The sequence below is a fragment of the Chrysemys picta genome, chromosome 14 (assembly GCF_011386835.1).
Source record: "Chrysemys picta bellii isolate R12L10 chromosome 14, ASM1138683v2, whole genome shotgun sequence".
Lineage (NCBI taxonomy): Eukaryota > Metazoa > Chordata > Testudines > Emydidae > Chrysemys > Chrysemys picta.
Genome location: NC_088804.1, coordinates 25,257,640 through 25,272,746, shown reverse-complemented (window position 1 = coordinate 25,272,746; position 15,107 = coordinate 25,257,640). Strand labels below are relative to the sequence as shown.

The window sequence follows — 15,107 nt, the reverse complement described above, 5'->3', positions numbered from 1 at the left end:
GGGAAAATAAGTAAAAGCATTTTCAAATTATGAAAACATCTAAGTGAAAAGGGAAAGCTCTAAGGAGAAAGAAAGAAAGAAATATTACTGGTAGCTGTTTCAAACTACTGTTCAATAGCTGTTTTTCTTCAAGCTTTTAGGTAAATTCTGAAGAGTCAGAACAGAGTTTATTAAAAGCCAAGTACAGCCTACATTTCCTGCCTTTAAGATTAGCCAACCAGAACAGTACATCACAAGAGAATGGTAAGCCATAGATAACAGTACATTATTTTCAGAAACGCTGTATTTAAAAACAAAATCAATATTTAGGACAATACTTAATCTTTTATGTTTTTATATCTTTTTAAAATACTGTATACAAATTCTTTACGCAAGTCTTGCCATGAGAGATCTGGGCTCAGAGAGCTTCTCTCAAACAGAAATGCATCTTAATAACGCCCTCTGTATGGAATATTGAATCAAATCCCTAGTGGATTCTTATTACTGATCAAATGGAATGTAAACAGACACAAGGTCTGCTGGCCAGATGAACTGCGTCACAGAGTGCTTTCCTTGGTACCAAATGTCCATGAGGAAGATTCCAATGCATAGTACCATGTGCCTATCAATTTCTCCCTTGTGTTTGTGATAGCCATTATACATAGAGGAATCAATCCACCCACGTTCTCAGAAATAAGACACAAACCCTGGGTCAGCAAAAGCAACTGAACCAGAAGAGAGATTCAACAAAATGGGAAGGCAAGAGTGTTTGCAAAACTGACTTACATTGAGGGTTCAGCCATGGAAGGGCAGTTTTAACATAAAACTGGCAGAGAATGAATCCTCAAATGCTCTGTGAACCTGGCCATGCCCCTCCCTTGTTATGACCCTTCCTTACCATGAGCATAAATTTTAGAGCTGCACTGGCCTCCTCTCCCCTCCCTACAAAACCCAGGCACAGAAGAAGTTGCATGTGACTTACTCCACTACAATGCCCCTCTAGATTCACTTTCCACCATTCCTGTTGCACTGCCAGAAGACAGAGTAACCCAAGGCAGAACCAAGCCCAGAAACTTTAAGAGCTACACTATCTCAACATTCTTCCTGAAACAAAACCCATCTACCTCTGCCAACTTCTAACCAGAAACACCATTTTTAAAATGGCAATGCCAAGACCTCTTGAATTAAACTAAATCAACAAGAAGCAGTACAATTCTGAACAGAGTAATCTGTGACCTCACATACAATACAGAGTAATGAATACAGGGCAAAAGCTAAAGAATCATTCAGACAGAATATTAACTAGAGTTCAATTTTGTTCCAAAAATATTTAAAAATAGTTTTGCAAACCACCCACATTTCCGCTGGTGTGTAAACTAATCCACAAGATCAACTACCTTCTCCCATTGCAACTGCACTCCCAAGCCCCAGTTCTGTTTTGAAAGCAACAGATTGTGCAATAACTAGCTGACCATGTTATCTTCTGGTTACTTCATCCTCCCGCCTTCTCTTTTCCTCCTACTGTTTGTCACACTCACTTATTATGTCTTATTTAAATTTTGATTATAAGGTCTTTGAGCTGGGACTATGCGTATCTATGTGTTTGAATAGTGTCTCCCACAATGGGGCCCTGACCCTTATTAGGACTCAGAGTTACTCATAATAATACAGGAGTACTTGTGGCACCTTAGAGACTAACAAATTTATTAGAGCATAAGCTTTCCTGGACCACAACCCATTTCTTCGGATGCATATCAGACTAACACGGCTGCTACTCTGAAACCTGTCATAATAATACATATAAGTAATAATATTGCTATTGACTAGAAAATTATACTAATAATGAGAACTTCTTATTTGCATCTCAAGCATAAAACAACAAAGCTGAAAATACCTAACTGGACTCTGTGGCTCGTGACTAAACTTCTGAACACAAGTGGCCTCATAATTTTTCTCAGGCCCAGTAATATCTAAATACTTAGCACTTATATCACCTGTTAAATCTCCAATGAGCTGAATAAGTCTGAAAGTCATGGGGGAGAGAGAGTTTATAACTGTGACAAGCTAACAAATTTATTAGAGCATAAGCTTTCGTGGGCTACAGCCCACTTCTTCGGATGCTCTAATAAATTTGTTAGTCTCTAAAGTGCCACAAGTACTCCTGTTCTTTTTGTGGATACAGACTAACACGGCTGCTACTCTGAAACCTGTGACAAGCTAGTCCCTATCCCTCAGGAGAACGGGACCGAGGTTCATATAGAAGCCTGGGCAGCTTGAGCTCTGAGGCTGCTAGCTCCTTCAGGATGAGACTGTCTTTCTATGGAGTGCTGTTATGACCTGCCCAGCTGTGCTGCATCTTCACAGTCGCAGTTTCCATTTTGGTTCCACACAGTGACCAAGAGGCTCTCTACCCTCAAAGCACCTCATGATCAGAATGCGGGGAAAATGTTTCACCCACATAAACTCCTATTCTCTTTGGTCTCAGTTAGGTTGCTCCAGTCATATTCACTTCCCATTAAGCCTCCCTGTTCCCAAAGAGATTCAGGCAATTGCTCAGGAGGCCAGGAGAAAGTATCATAAATCTGGAGTCTTCCATGAAAATTAAGAGACATGGATCTAGTTCAAGAAGTCTGAAGGCACAAGTGAAACATTCAAGTATACAGATGCCCAGATTCCTGACCAAACAGGCAAGGTATACAGGATTTAACTTATCAACTAGCTGTGATGCTGGTCAGACACATATCCATCTTGCAAAATGGCAGGAATAAAGGGGCAGAATTAAGATTGCTTAGGGGTCCCCTACTTAGCATTTCTATATCTTCCTGTATTGGAGTAAGGACAGAGAGTGTATGTAAACACTAGGGCTGTCAAGTGATTAAAAAAATTAATCGCAATTAATCGCATGATTAAAAAAATTAATTGCGCTTAATCACATGATTAATCGCAATGTTAAACAATAATAGAATAACATTTATATAACTATTTTTGGATGTTTTCTACATTTTCAAATATATTGATTTCAATTACGACACAGAATACAAAGTGTACAGTGCTCACTTTATATTTATTTTTATTATAAATATTTGCACTGTAAAAATAAAAGAAATAGTATTTCAGGTTTCAGAGTGGTAGCCGTGTTAGTCTGTATCAGCAAAAACAACAAGGAGTCCTTGTGGCACCTTAGAGACTAACAAATTTATTTGGACACTCCACCATCAACCTCAGCCTGGATCAGTCCACACAAGAGGTCCACTTCCTAGACATTACAGTGCTTATAAGCAATGGTCACATAAACACCACCCTATACCAGAAACCTACTGACTGCTATACTTACCTACATGCCTCCAGCTTTCATCCAGATTACATCACACAATCCATTGTCTACAGCCAAGCTCTAAGATACAACTGCATTTGCTCCTATCCCTCAGACAGAGACAAACACCTACAGGATCTCTATCAAGCTTTCTTAAAACTACAATACCCACCTGGTGAAGTGAAGAAACAGATTGACAGAGCCAGAAGGGTACCCAGAAGTCACCTACTACAAGACAGGCCCAACAAAGAAAGTAACAGAATGCCACAAGCTGTCACCCATAGCGCCACAACTAAAACCTCTCCAGTGCATCATCAAGGATCTACAACCTATCCTGAAGGATGATCCCTCACTCTCACAGACCTTGGGAGACAGGCCAGTCCTCGCTTACAGACAGCCTCCCAATCTGAAGCAAATACTCACCAGCAACTATACACCACACAACAAAAACACCAACCCAGGAACCAAACGCTGCAACAAACCCCGGTTCCAACTCTGTCCACATATCTATTCAAAGGACACCATCACAGGACCTAACCACATCAGCCACACCATCAGGGGCTCGTTCACCTGCACATCTACCAATATGATATATGCCATCATATGCCAGCAATGCCCCTCTGCCATGTACCTTGGTCAAACCGGACAGTCTCTATGCAAAAGAATAAATGGACACAAATCTGACATCAGGAATTATAACATTAAAAAAAACAAGTAGGAGAATACTTCAGTCTCCCTGGTCACTCAATAACAGACCTAAAAGCGGCAATTCTTCAAGAAAAAAACTTCAAAAACAGACTCCAATGTGAAACTGCAGAACTGGAATTAATTTGCAGACTGGACACCATCAAATTAGGCCTGAATAAAGACTGGGAGTGGTTAGGTTATTACAAAACCTAAACCTAATTTCCCCCTACTGTTACTCACACCTTCTTGTCAACTGTTTGAAATGGGCCACTCTCATTACCACTACAAAAGTTATTTTTCCTCCCTTGGTATCTTGCTGTTAATTGAATTGTCTTGTTAGACTGATCTCACACTTGGTAAGGCAACTCCCATCTTTTCATGTATTTATATCTGCTCCTGTATCTTTTACTTCATACATCTGATGAAGTGGGTTCTAGCCCACGAAAGCTTATGTCCAAATAAATTTGTTAGTCTCTAAGGTGCCACAAGGACTCCTCATAGTATTTTTCAATTCACTTAATACAAGTACTGTAGTGCACTCTCTTTATGATGAAAGTTGAACTTACAAATGTAGAGTTATGTACAAAAATAACTGCACTCAAAAATAAAACAATGTAAAACTTTAGAGCCTACAAGTCCAATCAGTCCTACTTCTTGTTCAGTCAATCACTCAGACAAAAGTTTGTTTACATGTGCAGGAGACAACGCTGCCTGCTATTTTTTCCACAATGTCAACTGAAAGTGAGAACAGGCATTCGCATGGCACTATTGTAGCCAGCATTACAAGATATTTACATGCCAGATGCGCTAAAAATTCATATGTCCCTTTATGCTTCAACCACCATTCCGGAGGACATGCGTCCATGCTGATGATGGGTTCTGCTCAATAACAATCCAAAGCAGTGCAGACCAATGCATATTTACTTTCATCATCTGAGTCAGATATCACCAGCAGAAGGCTGATTTTCTTTTTTCATGGTTCAGGTTCTGTAGTTTCTGCATTGGAGTGTTCCTCTTTTAAGACTTCTGAAAGCATGCTCCACACCTCATCCCTCTCAGATTTTGGAAGGCACTTTAGATTCTTAAACCTTGGGTTGAGTGCTGTAATAGGAGTCCATATTAAAAAAAGCCCCAAATATCGGGACATTACCTATAAAATCAGGACATCTGGTCACCCTAAATGCAGTGTTGTTGTAACTGTGTTGGTCCCAGGATAGGAGAGAGACAAGGAGGGTGAGGTAATGTCTTTCACGACCAACTTCTCTTGGTGTATCAGTGTTCAGGCTACATACAAGATGGGATACTGGAGTGTCCAACCTTATATTTAGCTTGAACACTCTGGTTACCTTCCCCAGCAGGGCCAGCTCCAGGCACCAGCTTAACAAGCAGGTGCTTGGGGCGGCCAAGGGAGAGGGGCAGCACCTGCGGGGGCGGCAGGTCCCTCTAGGAGTGAGGAGATTGTGGCTTTTTTTTTTTTTTTGCTTGGGGCAGCAGAAATGCTGGAGCCGGCCCTGTTCCCCAGACCTGAAGAAGAGCTCTCTGGAACTCAAAAGTTTGTCCCTTCCACCAATAGAAGTTGGTCCAATAAAATATAGTATCTCAATCTTTTGTCTTGTTTAAGAATTTTTTCCCCTGAAAATATTGATGTGTATTTGCGAACATAACCTCAGGCTAAATGTTTTGTCTAGGACAGCAATATTGATTTTGGTGAAATATTACACTCATATAGAGATTTAAAATTTAAAAACAGAGGAACTTTCTAAAAATCCATTATTAAACTTCTTCTCTGATAAAGTCATCCGGTTTCAGCAACAGCTTTATGTGCAGGGGGGGAAATGGCAGCATCATCATCAAAATAAGAAGAAATTCAAATGCTTGGAGGAAATAAGATAAATGTGTCTTACCTAATGAGGTAACAGCACTTTCTATTTTCCCAGTTAAGAAGAGATTCACTGCGTAAGATACAAAAAAACAGTATTCATTACAGAGTCCATTGGCTTGAGGTGGCAGTTAATAATTTACTCTTTCTAAGCATTTGCAGTGATACTGCATTCATATGTGCTGCATTCTTCAAACAAGAACTTTGCTTATCCATGGTGAGAGTTCACATAATCTGCTATTCTTCTGCTATCCAGAAAATAGACTGTTAGTTGAATGTCTGTCAACTATGCTATGAAGAGAATCAATTGCCAATCTACTTTAAGTTGCTGTTATTGGTAACTGGTTATTTATTGGGGGAGGAGGAACCGCAATTACACTAAAACATGTATGATAACAGTTGGTCACTTCACCAGTTTCAATGTTGGAAATTAATTATTATGATTATTATTTTTAAGTCTGGCCCCACTATGTAAAGCAAAGTTTATTCCTTATCAACAAATGTCACTCTGCAGAAGAAGCTGCAAAAGCCAACGCACCCAGTTTGACTTATTCAATGCCATTAAACAGAGGGTTTTGTGGGTTTTTTTAAAGAGATGAGTGCTAATCATGAGGGATATGGAGCTACCTGCCACCGCTCATTGCAAATTACTCCCCAAGCAATCTTCATTTTCCAAAGTCTCACTTCATGAGGAAATGTTTCAAAATACAGCATCAGAAAGAGTGATTCACTAGAACAGTCGTTACCAGAAGGTCTCCCACAATGTAGCAAGGGATACAGCAACAGAATGACATGGAAGTAAATGAGGAACCTGCCTCATGAATAAGGGGGTTTCACTAGTCCTGATTACCCTTTTGGACAGTTTTCTATAATCCATGCACAGTGCCCAGATATTATGGTGACAAGTGCATTAGAAATACTGAAAAATAATTTAGATATGATCAGAAACAAAAGTGTAAAAACACCACCAAGAAGAGCAGGCCTGATTCCCTTCTCCTCTGACAGTCACTTGGGATGCTGCACCTAATTATTATTATTTGTACTGCAGCAGCACCTAGGGGTCCTAGCCATGGAGCAGGGCCACACTGTGCTAGGTGCTATACAAATACAGAATAAAAAGATGGTCCTTGCTCAGAAGAGCTTACAATAGAATTAAAACTAGCATAACAGAAATATTAAGTACCTATCATAGGGGACTGGAAAATCCAGAGACTGGGATATGCCGCTAAGGATATGTCTACACTGCATATAAAAACTTGCAGTTTGCCAGTGTCAGCTGACTCGGGCTACAGGACTGTTTCACTGGAGCTTAGACTTCCGGGCTGTGGCTGCAGCCCAATCCGAGAAGTCTACATTCCAATGAAACAGCCCCACAGCTCAACCCCCAATAAGCCCAAGTCAGTTGGTTTGGGCCAGCTGCAGATGTCTAACTGCACTCTAGACATACCCTTAGTTGCCAGTTCAAATCCAGTTCTGGTCACCACTGAAACTTATTCCAGTATAATAGCAGTTCAGTGCCCTGTGTCAAACAGTAGGGATTTTTGTGGACAGGAATCCACACTAAAAGACCACCGCGGTTGGCACTAATTGGAACACGTTTCTTCCTTGCAATCAAAAGTGCAAAAGCTAAATAGACCCTCACTGACCTCAGCTGATCATTCACCACCGCAAGGGAGAGATCCCTAACAACTGAAGATAGCAAGTGGCCCTAACAGACTACTAATCACGCAAAACTGTAATTGTTGAATTGGTGATATTACAAGGAGAAGGTTGGTGGCAGAGGGAGTGAAGAACTGAAGCAGTAACATGATCTTCTGTAATTTCTAAATGGCTAAAAAGGATTGCATCTTGTAATAAAATACGTGGGCAGGAGGGCAATTGAGTAACGATGTTTGTGTATTCTGTGTTAGAAATAGAGCTGCAGATTTGTATTAATAAGCATTATTAACCCTATCTTCAAACTACTTTAATAGCATCAATTTTATTATGTAATTGACACACAGTAACGTATGTAATGCAGTGTAATTAATTCATTAGTTTCACAGCGTTAGCTTACTCTTGATACGTTGGTAAGTATATCTTAGGGCAATACTCTAATACTGTATTAAAGCTCACTGATGCTCAGCTCCAATACGCCACTCGGTCTGGCTCTTCCCAGCTAGCTCTCGCTCAGACATATTCCTATCTAATCAGATCTGCCAGCGCCATCCACTGATCAGTTCTTCTCCCCACATCACACAACCTTGTTCAGATTTTCCTGGTCTTCCTAGGTCAGAGTAGCTCCCTGCTTTTCATGAAATGTGCTCCCTCTCCTAGACAGGTTTTCATAAGGGAGCTAGTCTACAAAGCACAGAGAAACTAATAGGCTGGGTTGGGAAAGGAGCAGAGACTTAGTGGCAAGTTGAAGATACGCTGCAACTGAGTGGGCAGTGACTGGCTCAATGCCAATTTCAAGAAAAAGCTGACAGACTGAGAGACTTAATTCAGACTACTTAGTGACAGAACAGTAAGTTACCGTACAGAAATCCTGACCCTACCTGACGTTCCAGATGCTGATAACAGAGCACTGGCACATAAGCATGTCTGTTACTGGGATATAGACCTAGATTCTCAAAGGTATTAAGGCTTCTAATTTCCACTGAAATCAATGGAAGGTAGGAACCTAAGTACCTTTGAGGTCTGGGCCTATGCCCTTTGAGTTCATACCCTTTTAAGACTAGTTGTTTCTGGGAGTTGTAATCTGCAGATAGTGCACACGATGGAGATGGTTCAGCTGACTCAGTATCATGTGACTGCCTGCTGGAGACACTATAAAATGCTCCTAGGTTGGTCTTCAAAGATGGGGATTAAGATAAATTTTTGAAGGAAGGCCCTTGGATAGGACCTAGCAGAAGGCCTAGGTCTCTAGCAAAGGCTACCCAAAAAGAAGGGTGTGTCCTCTACTTTCCCAGCTTGCTGAAAACTAGAAAGGACTCTGGTGGCTGAGACCAAGAGTTCTGAGTGCTTGTCTTTCATTTCAAATTAAGTCAGCCTTGTAAATAGGGCCTTGGACTGAACTTTAGTTTGAGTTTTATTTTACTTTCCCCAGATGGAGAATCAGTCCATGGCTTCTCATGTCCTTTTCCTTCTCACTGACAGGACTATAGCAAGTCAAACTGCCTTCTGTTAGGTCCTAGCTGTGCAAGCCCCCACAAATGTTAGAGTCCCAGAAGAAAACACACATCTGTACTGGCCCTTAGGTCTCCCCACAACACTGGAATCCTTAAAGGTATGGGTATAGAAGACAAACCGCAATGAAAATAGCACATAGAAAGCTCAGTGGAATCATGGGATGAAACAGGAGAGCTGGGAAAAACAAGGAGTCACAGTTTTCCTAGTCCACAGTAAGTGGATTGTACTGCATTCAGTAAGTTTATTGTATAGTCCATTTTCGTGCTTTAGAGCTTAGTCTTGTGAGGTGCTGAACATCTGTGACTTTCACTGAGCTCTGCCTTTCAGGATGAAGCCTTTGGGTTGGAAAATAGCTCTCATCAACTTCTGCTTTGACACCAATAAACTTTGTACCTCTGGTCCAAAACCAAAAATACCTTCTACAGAAGTCAATTATCATTTAACTTAAAGTTAATCCATAAGTGGTAACCATGGGTATATGTCTACATAGCAGCTGGGAGGTGCGATTCCCAGCTGGAGTGGACATTCATTTGGCAGCTCTGCTCCAGCTACTGCACTAAAAATAGCAGTGTGGCCAGGGCAGTATGGATGGCAGCTCAAACTAGATGCCTAAGTACATAATTAGTATTATTTACTATTAAGGATTCTTGGAAGTCAATATTAGTTTATTATATTACAAAGAAGGTCCTTTTCAAAGTACTTTTAATATCGATAGCCACCATAGTTCAAATATCTGCCAAGATATCTAGGTATCATAACAGTTCAGAATGTGGGGTCAGTTACCTGGGCATGGGCAGGCAGCCCTATGGCGTTCTGGGCATTGACGAACACAGTGGCACCTTGACTGGTTTCAGAGTAGCAGCCGTATTATTCCGCAAAAAGAACAGGAGTACTTGTGGCACCTTAGAGACGAACAAATTTATTTGAGCATAAGCTTTCGTGGGCTACAGCTCACTTCTTCAGATGCACCTGGGGCACTGGCAGCCAACTATGCACAAAAGCATCTGAAACAAGTAACAATATGTACTTTGCATCTGAATTCCCATAAATTAAAACTTGCTGTGAAGTAGAGATTAGAGCAGTTGCTCCAGGCAGGAGGGAGGGAGAGGTAACAGAAGATGATTGGGGAATAAGTGAAACTGGATTTTTCATCCTACCACTATTAAATTATCAACCAGATGAGAACTCTGGCCAAGTGGTGGCTGGGCAAGAACGTCTGAGAGGCCTATAACTGTTGCAGAATAAGTGCTACCTTCAATGTGTATCACAAGATTTAGACTAGGGTATGGACAATGAAAAAGGGGGAAATTATCCAAATATGGGTAAACTGTCTAAGTATTATGTAAGGTTACAATCATGGTTTCAAAGTCAAGGGGAATTGCAGTTAAAACCCTACTCAAATTTTATATAGATTTTATATTTATCTATCTTGACAAACTCCAACATGTGTGCCCTTATACACCAAGTTTCAGTGTAGTGCAAGTTATTTTACAGAGATGTTATAAACCACTGGGAAGAAATAGTTAAAACAGAAACTGTAATAGATCCACAGATTTTTGCACTCTGTATCCTAAACTATAATTTATTATGAGCTTTTTCCTTTAAGCCATCAAATAAGATGTATTTTGTTACGAAGTTTGCACATGTACAGGTACGTTGAAATAAATAACGCCTAATACTGGTTATAAAAAGTGTTGTGTATTTATGTGTTAGCAGCAGAATTGGTAACATTTGTAGGAATATTCTATTTTTCCTGGGGGTGGCATTTTTGTGAAGCATAGAACACACACAATAAGAAACGCTGTTAAGGGAAACCATGCTGACTTATTTGTAAACCATAAACAATCCCCAAACGCCCACCTTGCTTACACAGTTACTATGCTGCTAACTTCCAATAAACAACCTCTAGCTACTGCAAGACTGAAAACAGTTTACAGAACTCTATGCAGAAACAGAGAACACAACTGAGAACAAATGCAGCCACACAAGTCACTCTCCTAGGCATACCTGGCCCAAACTCTAGGAGACATTGTCATTCCCCACACCAGGCAGAGCTGATCCCATTTCAGTCTGCAGTCTCCTTGCACAAGCAAAGTACATATGCTTGCGCTGTCACTGTGCCCAGTGTGTCCAGCAGCTGTATATTTTGTGACCAGCTTGTCTGTCTGTCCCTGCCAAAGGTATTCATCCATGTCTGCCCATGCCCAGGGAGCATGCATGGCCGGCTATGTGTCCACCTGTGTCTGCATGTCTATCTGTGCCCTGTGAGCCCAGAGGTTGCCAGTGTGCTCCCATGCACAAGTTGTGGGCATAGCTTTCTGCCAGTGCCCCAGCTGCCTCCATGTTCGTCAATGCCCAGAACGCCCATAGGGCTCCCTGCCAGTGCACTGGGTGCCTATCTGTGCCCAGGGTTTCCATAGGGCTACCTGCCAGTAACCAAAGTGCCCAAATGCCCATCTGTGGCCAGGGTGCCCATGTGCCCAAGGTGCCTGTCCGTGTCCAGGATGCCCACGGTGCTCGAATGTGCCCAGAGTGCCCACCCGTGGCCAGGGTGCCCATGTGCCCATCTGTGGCCAGGGTGTCTGTCCATGCCCAGTGTGTCCAGGGCGCGTGTCCGTGCCCAGGGTGCCCATCCGGCTGTGCCCAACGTGTCCGTCACGCTCCCGCTCCGCATCCACCCAGCGTCCGTCCGCCTGTCCGTCCCGCAGCCGCCCCGGGCCCGCACTAGCGCCCCGGCTCCCGGCAGCGGCTCGGGGGCTGCTGCACTTACCCAGGCAGATGGCGGTGAGCGGCACCAGGGCGCCCTGCCGGAGCTCCGCGCCCGCCGCCTTCTCCATGGCGGGTCGCCGCCGCCGCCGCCTGCCCTTCGCCGGGGGGGAATTCGCTGCGGCTCCGGCCGGGCTCTCCGCGCCCGCCTCCCCTCTACGCCGAGCCCGCGGCGCCGGCAGCGCGGCAGCCCCGGGGCGCCCCTGCCGCCCGGGGGGCCGGTGGAGGCGCTGGAGCATCCCGCCCTGCCTGCCCCTGGCGCAGCCCCATGGCCGGCCCGCGCGCCGCCGCTCCGGGCAGGTGGAAGGGACACGGCGCAGCGCCGCCGCCGCCCACGTGACGCACTCGCTGTGCCGCTGCGGCGGCCGGGCCGGAGGCGCGCGGCCGCCCTTCACTCCCCGTGGCGGCGGCCCCGCACTCACCTCAGGGCACCCGGGCTATAGCCAGAGCAGGGACCGCTGGGGCGACAAGCGGGCAAACCCGCCTCCCCCCGTGCCTGAGCCTGTAGGGACTGCCCCCCCCAGACACAGGGGGCTGAGCCTGCAAGGACTGGGGGACCCCCCCCTAGATATGGGGCTGAGCCTGCAAGGACAGGGGGACCCCCATAGACATAGGGGGCTGCACGTGCAGGGACTGGGGGCCCCTCTGAGGCACAGGGGACTGAGCCTGCAGGACTGGGGAACCCCCATAGACAGGGGGCTGAACGTGCAGGGACTGGGGGTCCCTCCTGAGGCACAGGGGATGGAGCATGCAGGGACTGTGGGACCTCCATAGACATGGGGTTAAGCCTGCAGAGATTAGGGGATCCCCCAGAGGCATAGGGAGGCTGAGGCTGCAGAGATTTGGGAACCCCTAGAGGCACAGGGGGCTGAGCCCAGAGGATCTGGGGCCAACCCTCCTTCCCCCATAGACACAGGGGGCTGAGCCCAGAGGGATTGGGCTCCTGCACAGATTTACTGCCCAGGCAGGAGGGCACTGCTACTCCAGTCCACCCTTCAGTGACCACTGAGGTCAACTTGCAGCCAGGATGCCCCCAGGAAACCTGCCTATTCATATGGCCCTAGTGTGTGTATTGCAGTAGCAACCAGGGCCGGCTCTGGCTTTTTGGCCACCCCAAGCAAAACAAAAAACAAAAAAAACGGGGCGGCCAGAACGGCAAAGCTGGAGTGCGGGTGCAGGGGGACCGGCTTGGGGTGGGGAGGAGCGGGCGGGAGAGAGAGAGAAGGGGGCTGCCAGGGCTACAGCAGGGGCGCTGCCACGCGGCCCCTCCTGCTGCGCTGCCGCCTGCCGTGAGGGCTCCACTCCGGTTGGCGGGAGGGAAGGAAGAGGACTGCCCTGCAGGACGCTCTGATTCTCCGCGCCGCTGCCCCCTACAGGGCAGCCGGAGCGGAACAAACAAAACAAACCAAACAAACAAAAAAAGCAGCTGTGCCGCCCTAGGATTGGGCAGAATGCTGCCTCGAACGATCTGCCACCCCAAGCACCAGCTTGCTCAGCTGGTGCCTGGAGCCAGCCCTGGTAGCAACCAGGGGCTTTACTCAGACAAGCCGCCAGTGTGTTTGGCCCTGTACAAATGCAGAGTAAGATATGGGCTCTACTCCAGAGCCCGACACCCTTGAGAGACCTCTCTAGGTTGCAGTTCAAGAAGATGGAAACTACTCTTACCAACCCAGCTGAGGAAGAGCTAGGGGCAGAAGGCTTCTCTTCCAGGCCAGAGAGAGGAGAGGAAACTACCTGTTACAATAAAGAACAGATACACCTGTATTCCCCTTTCGTGATCCCTTGAGGGCCTCCACTCTAGGCTGCCATTTTTCTTGGGCAGAGCCCCACATTTGTCCCCCTCCTGACCAGGGGATCTTTAAAGGCTGCACAGTTCCCTACCTACATTGTCCAGTAAGCCAGACTTGCTAAAAGGCCAGCATCTGTACTTTGATTTGTCTCCAGAGGCAATGCCCACTGTTGTAAGTTACTGTACAACATAGCGCTTTCTAAGCAAGTAGATTTACTCTTAAAGTGAAAACATTATAAAGAAAACAATAAAGACAACAGAAGAGACTACACCCATGCTAAAAAGCTTAGCAGAGGCACCCCTGTTCCAACCTCAGAATCTGGTATGTGTCCTTCAAAACTCAGGTCTGGGTTTTCCCATGGTTACATGTTCATAGGTGTCAGATTCAGAACCAGAACCCAGGCTGGGCAGAGCAGCCATTTCTTTATACAGCTTATGCCTCTGATCTTGGCCTTTGGTAACAGGTCATCAGCAGACAAAGACTTTCCTCAGAGTATAGCTTCAAAAGGATGTGTTTTTGCATAACTGGAGTTGAGTAATTTGCATTAATCTCTCCCTAGGGAATCCCCAGGAAATCCACTTCACACTCAATTGTCTCAAAAAGTCCATACTTGTCTGGCATATTTTCAATATAGTCTTTTGAATCCCTCAGTTTCACACCTGTCACATCTTCCCCCTTGAGAGGTTACATACGATCTTAGCTCATAATAGTTTATGTTTTATCCATTTAATACAATGGACCCCAAAGACACTTAAATGTAATTCAATGAGGTCTCATAAGGTTATGGCAGGAAATTGCCATGTCTGTCACACTCCCCTGTGATTTTTTTCCCCACTGCTCCCCACCTACTTTAACCACAGCATGTGGGTGGCTTTTGCATATACATGAACCGTAGAGACAGATGTGACCAAGGGCAGAGTCATGCTTGGAGGAGAACTTTATAGGATAGCTAAGACTGCAAGCAATGGCATCTCCTAGCATCTAGCTGATTTCATGGAGGAGAACCTAAAAGAAACTTCCAGTCCACTTGACCCAATTTGCCACTTTGTTTCAAGGGTTCCTTGGTTGCAGACATTTTGGGCCTGCTCTTGAGATCTGCTTAGCAGTTAAGATTTAAGATGGCCATTAGGATTAAGTTAATTATGATTTGGAAACTGAACAAATTTAGGATTTGGAGCCAGTAGGTTTTGGGAGGTGCACTATTATTCACCAACAGAATACTCAAAATGCTGTTGCAAATTCTGATGTACATTGCAGTTGCTAGGATGCAAGTCAAGGCAGAATTTGATCCTACGTGATCCCTTGAAGACATCCCCCATAAATCATAGGTATGCATTGAAAGCCCCAACTTGTAAATTTCTCTACATTGCTAAAAAAATGGTTGCATTTTACAGTCTCTGCTTATTTCACATAAGTGTTACCAGACTGGTAAAGCATGTGGTACTCCTATTTAAAACACTACTGAAACTGGGCCCACACTATGTTAGATTCTGATCCGTATAACATATTGTTTTTCTGCTTG

The 15,107-nt window shown here is 44.8% G+C and overlaps 1 protein-coding gene across 2 annotated transcripts in view; it reads right to left on the bottom strand.

Moving 5' to 3' along the window:
* The window catches only part of LRP3 (LDL receptor related protein 3), a 35,069-nt gene extending 22,839 nt beyond the window's left edge, over window positions 1–12,230 (bottom strand). Inside the window, exons 1-2 of one of the 2 annotated variants that reach the window (XM_005289909.4) lie at window positions 11,800–12,205; window positions 5,884–5,931 (exon numbers count right to left, since the gene is read on the bottom strand). In XM_005289909.4, the coding sequence (XP_005289966.2) occupies window positions 5,884–5,931; window positions 11,800–12,034 (283 nt within the window). In that variant the 5' untranslated portion in view covers window positions 12,035–12,205. Of the gene's footprint in view, window positions 1–5,883; window positions 5,932–11,799 lie in introns of both variants that reach the window. The other variant, XM_042852177.2, reaches the window with a different exon arrangement.
* Between the last annotated feature and the right edge of the window lie 2,877 nt (window positions 12,231–15,107).